Source organism: Monomorium pharaonis, chromosome 6 (genome assembly GCF_013373865.1).
Source record: "Monomorium pharaonis isolate MP-MQ-018 chromosome 6, ASM1337386v2, whole genome shotgun sequence".
In the NCBI taxonomy this organism is placed as follows: domain Eukaryota; kingdom Metazoa; phylum Arthropoda; class Insecta; order Hymenoptera; family Formicidae; genus Monomorium; species Monomorium pharaonis.
The window spans coordinates 7,471,844-7,476,783 of NC_050472.1; the positions used below are offsets into that span (position 1 = coordinate 7,471,844).

At 37.0% G+C, this 4,940-nt stretch overlaps 1 protein-coding gene across 1 annotated transcript; it reads left to right on the forward strand.

The window, feature by feature from the left end:
- The first annotated feature begins 440 nt into the window (after window positions 1–440).
- LOC118646225 (NAC-alpha domain-containing protein 1-like) lies at window positions 441–3,038 on the forward strand. The gene is made up of 3 exons (XM_036288676.1): window positions 441–938; window positions 1,014–1,882; window positions 2,389–3,038. The coding sequence occupies exons 1-3, from the start codon at window positions 668–670 to the stop codon at window positions 2,854–2,856; spliced, it is 1,608 nt and encodes a 535-aa protein (XP_036144569.1). The 5' UTR covers window positions 441–667; the 3' UTR covers window positions 2,857–3,038.
- Window positions 3,039–4,940: the final 1,902 nt, after the last annotated feature.

Sequence of the window (4,940 nt, forward strand, 5' to 3'; positions counted from 1 at the left end):
AAAGTTAGTCAAAAAAATGAAAAATTTTTACTTTTATTTTTATAAAATTTATAAAAAATTTATAACAAAATTTATATAATAAAAACGCACGCAAAGCGCGCGTATGTGTTATTTACAAAGATAAAAAACTGAATACGTTTGTTACTAAAATTTTTTTTTATAAAATGCAATACAACGTGAAAACTATTCTGCAGCATATAACACGAGTATAAAATATAACCTAAAGTCAATTAAAAATTAAAATATTAATTTCCAATTAAAAAAATTTATTGGAGCATTAAAATTTATAATTTATATTTTTAGTTTAGAATTAAAATCTATATTTTCTCAATAAAAAGTTTTTATATTATTCTATTTTTTATTAAATTTTATTTTTAATTAACAATTAACATTTTAATTTATAATTTGAAAAAATATTGAAGTCTTCTAAAATTTATTTTTTAATTTTTTATTATACAATTAATTCTATTACAATTAATTAAATTGTATATAATTATTTTTATAATCATCCCGATCGTAATAATCGTGATAGCTGACAGCACTCGCGCGATAGACGCCGAAAAAGCGTTTAGACATCGCGATTGCTTCGGAGTCCCAGCTGAGTTAGAAGAGAAGAGGAAATAAGAACGGAAAGACACTTTGTCGGCACGGGACGTCTCACGGATAGATGGAGCGCGATGTGTGTGTGTGTGTGTGTGTTTGTGTGTGTCGGGTTCGGAATCGCAACACAGGCCTGGCTGTGGACTGGGAAACGGTTGACCAAAGAAAGCGATTGTTTAAAAACAAGAGACAATCGCGTAGTCCATGCTCAGAGACTCAGAGGAGTCAGAGATCAGATCGTCAGATCAAATTCTCTTCACAAATCAGTGTACTGACGACCGTCGCACAGTGTAGACCTGCCGAATTCATGAAAGTGGAAGGCAAAAGAACTCGCAGACGTAAGTATATTTAATTACAAATATTTATTGTATGTAGATATTTTACTATTAATTAATTATTATAATCTTTTTTAGCTAGGAGTGACGGCTGCATTACATGCGTGCCAGAGACGGCACCGCTTCCATATAAAAAGATTGGATTGCGATCGGAGCATAAAAGGACGACGGCAGCGACGGCGCCGCTACCAGCGGATGAAAGGACGATAGCGACGGCGCCGCTACCAATGGATGAAAGGACAAAAGCGACGGCGCCGCTCCCGGTCCACGAGAAGATAGCGACAGCGACGCCGCCGCTACCAATGGATGAAAGGATGATAACGACGGCGCCGCTCCCGGTCCACGAGAGGATAGCGACAGTGACGGCGCCGCTACCAGTGGATGAAAGTACGATAGCGACGCCGCCGCTACCAGTGTATGAGAGAACGGTGGCAGCAACGGCGTCGCTACCAGCGGATGAAAGGATGATAGCGACGGCGCCGCTACCAGTGCACGAAAGGACGATAGCGACGGCGCCGCTACCAGTGTATGAGAGAACGGTGGCAGCAACGGCGTCGCTACCAGCGGACGAAAGGATGATAGCGACGGCGCCGCTACCAGTGCACGAAAGGACGATAGCGACGGCGCCGCTACCAGTGTATGAGAGGACGGTGGCAGCAACGGCGTCGCTACCAGCGGACGAAAGGATGATAGCGACGGCGCCGCTACCAGTGCACGAAAGGCCGATAGCGACGGCGTCGCTGCCGGTGTACGAGAGGATGGTGGCAGCGACGGCGCCACTACCAGCGCATGAAAGGACGACAGCGACGGCGCCGCTACCAGCGCATGAAAGGATATACGAGAGATCAACAGCGACGGCGCCGCTATTGACACAAGAGACGACGACAGCGACGGCACATTATATGGCACAGGCTACTACTTGGAAGGGTCGAGACGGAATTAACAAGGTATGTATCAATCACATTTTTTTTAATACTACAACATTACGGCTGCGTTCGGAAACATCACCTGAGTGCTCTCGGGTATTATTCTATCATTGTTGTTCGTTGAGTGTGAGACAAGGATAGAATGATATCCAAGAGCACTCGGGTGACGTTTCCGAACGCAGCCTACATTGCACGCGCTTTGCGCTATTTAGCCTTTTTATAATAAATCTTAGATTATAATAAACTTTTAGAAAAAATTACGTATTTTAAAAATATTTGAATGAAAATATATTTAAAAACGAAGTAAAAAATTAGGAGATATTTATATTTAAATAAAATAATAAATTATTTAAAAATTTTGAAATAAATATATATTATATTATATTATAAAATTTTAAATAAAAACATAGTTTAAATTTATAAAATAAAATAATTAACTTTGTATTAAAATAATATTTATTATATTATTAAATTTTAAATACAAAATATTAATTTTATTAATAAAATAAAACTTTCAATTTTTTCAGAAAATAACTCAAACGGTGCATCGTCTAATTCAAAAAGAAAAAAAAAAATTAAGGAAGTACGCATTGGATCCACCGGCACCACCAGCGAGAATGATCGCAACCCCTCCTGTGCAAGGCTACGTCCCGGCACCGCCCGCGATGCAAGCATACGTCCCGGCATCGCCCGCGATGCAAGGATACGTCCCGGCATCGCCCGCGATGCAAGGATACGTCCCGGCATCGCCCGCGATGCAAGGATACGTCCCGGCATCGCCCGCGATGCAAGGATACGTCCCGGCATCGCCCGCGATGCAAGGATACGTCCCGGCATCGCCCGCGATGCAAGGATACGTCCCGGCATCGCCCGCGATGCAAGGATACGTCCCGGCATCGCCCGCGATGCAAGGATACGTCCCGGCATCGCCCGCGATGCAAGGATACGTTCCGGCAGCACCCGCGATGCAAGGATACGTTCCGCGGTACTATTAGTGTCACACACACACACACAAACGCACGCACACACACACACACACACACACACACACACACGCACGCACGCACACACACATCATGAACAGACAGGTACTCGCGCGCATGCCCCCCTTCTCTCTCTCTCTCTCTCTCTCTCTCTCTCTCTCTCTCTCTCTCTCTCTCTCTCTCTCTCTCTCTCTCTCTCTCTCTCTCTCTAATGCGCGCGCGCACACACACACACACACACACACACGCGCGCGCGCGCGCGCACACACACACACACACACCCCCGATGAGATACGCGGTAAAATTTAGATAAAGTTTGTTAATAACAGTAAGAATAACAGTTAAAAGATTTTAATTGTTCAAAAGTATTGCAAATTCTATTTGTGTTTTTATTAAAAGAGAATTTCTGTTTTTGGTTAAATATGTTTAAATATTATATACAATAAATATGTATACATTCTAAGTATGTATAATAAAAATGCAGGTTAATAAAAACTATATTAAATAGAACTAATAAATTTTTTTATTCAATATACACGCATGTAGTTATATATCATCTCAGAAATTTTGCATTTCCCACTCCTTCGCCTTATCTCTCCCTTTCTCTTTTTCTCCTTCCTTCTCTTTCCCCCTGCCCTTATATCTCCCTTTTCCTCTTTCTCCTTCCTTCTCCCACTCCCACTCCCAGAGAGAGAGAGAGAGAGAGAGAGAGAGAGAGAGAGAATTGCAACAATTATATAAATAGATAGAAAAGAAATAAAAATATTGTAACGATGTTAAGAATAAATAGTACATACTGTGCAAAAGTAAACAGACTAAATAAATCGAATTTTTTATAAAATCTGATTGCTATATGGGATCATGATACAATATTATTTTAAATGTAACATACTATATAAGTATTATATTCGTAAATTGTCCTATATAGAAATTATTATAAAAAAGGAAGTATGTTGTTTTGTTGAAATAGAAAATATAAAATAATAATATATCTGTATCCACTCATCTTTCCTGTTTTAACAAAACAACATTCTTATTTTTTCAAGAGTTGGATACAAATATGATTTTATATCAATATCCAACTCTCATCTTGCCCGTTTCAACAAAACAACATACTTTATTATTTTTAAAAAATAATTTTTATATAGGACTATTTACGAATATAATATTTAGGATGTTACATCTATAATAATGATAAGGAGATACATAAAAAACAAGGGGATAAGGTTGGCAATGATGGAAAATGTATAGAATCGATAAATTTATTTATGAAATAGACAACACTGTGATGCATTCAGGAGTAGCATAGAGGCAGAACTGTGATTGCGACAGATAGTGCATGTAAAGTTAAAATAATCTCACTGAGATGACAGGTCAGCAAGACGCAGGTTAGTGCTAAATATTAAACTTTATGAGATTATTAATTTAGCATCTTTACAATACGAGTTATTGTAAACTGTCTTTACTGTTTAACTCTGACTGCACTTATTATGTAAAGATTATCTTTTTTATAAAATTATGTGATTATGTATTTATTAATTAAATTAATTAATAAATACAACTAGAGTTAAACAGTCATTTTATAGTAACTCGTGTTGTAAAGATCCTAAATTAATAATCTCAGATAAGACTTTCTGTAATAGTATCGATATTGCAATGTGAAATAATATTATTACCGAAATACCAAGAATAATATAGGTTGATTATTATTTCTTAAAAGAAATAAATCCTTTTTTGTAAAGATTTAATGATCATACAGACCCATCAAAAGTAAAAGATTAATTACTAATTAATACAGACCCATCAAAAGTAAAAGATTGATTACTAATTAACCTTTTACTTTTCATATCTGTCTGTATGATCATTAAATCTTTACGAAAAAGTATTTATACATTAATATCTTTTAAGAAATAATCATCCTATATTATTCTTCGTATTTTGGTAATAATAATATTATTTCACATTGTAATATCGATACTATTACAGAAAGACTGATCTGAGATTATTAATTTAGGATCTTTACAACACGAGTTACTGTAAAATGACTGTTTAACTCTGGTTGTATTTATTAATTAATAATAAATACATAATCACAT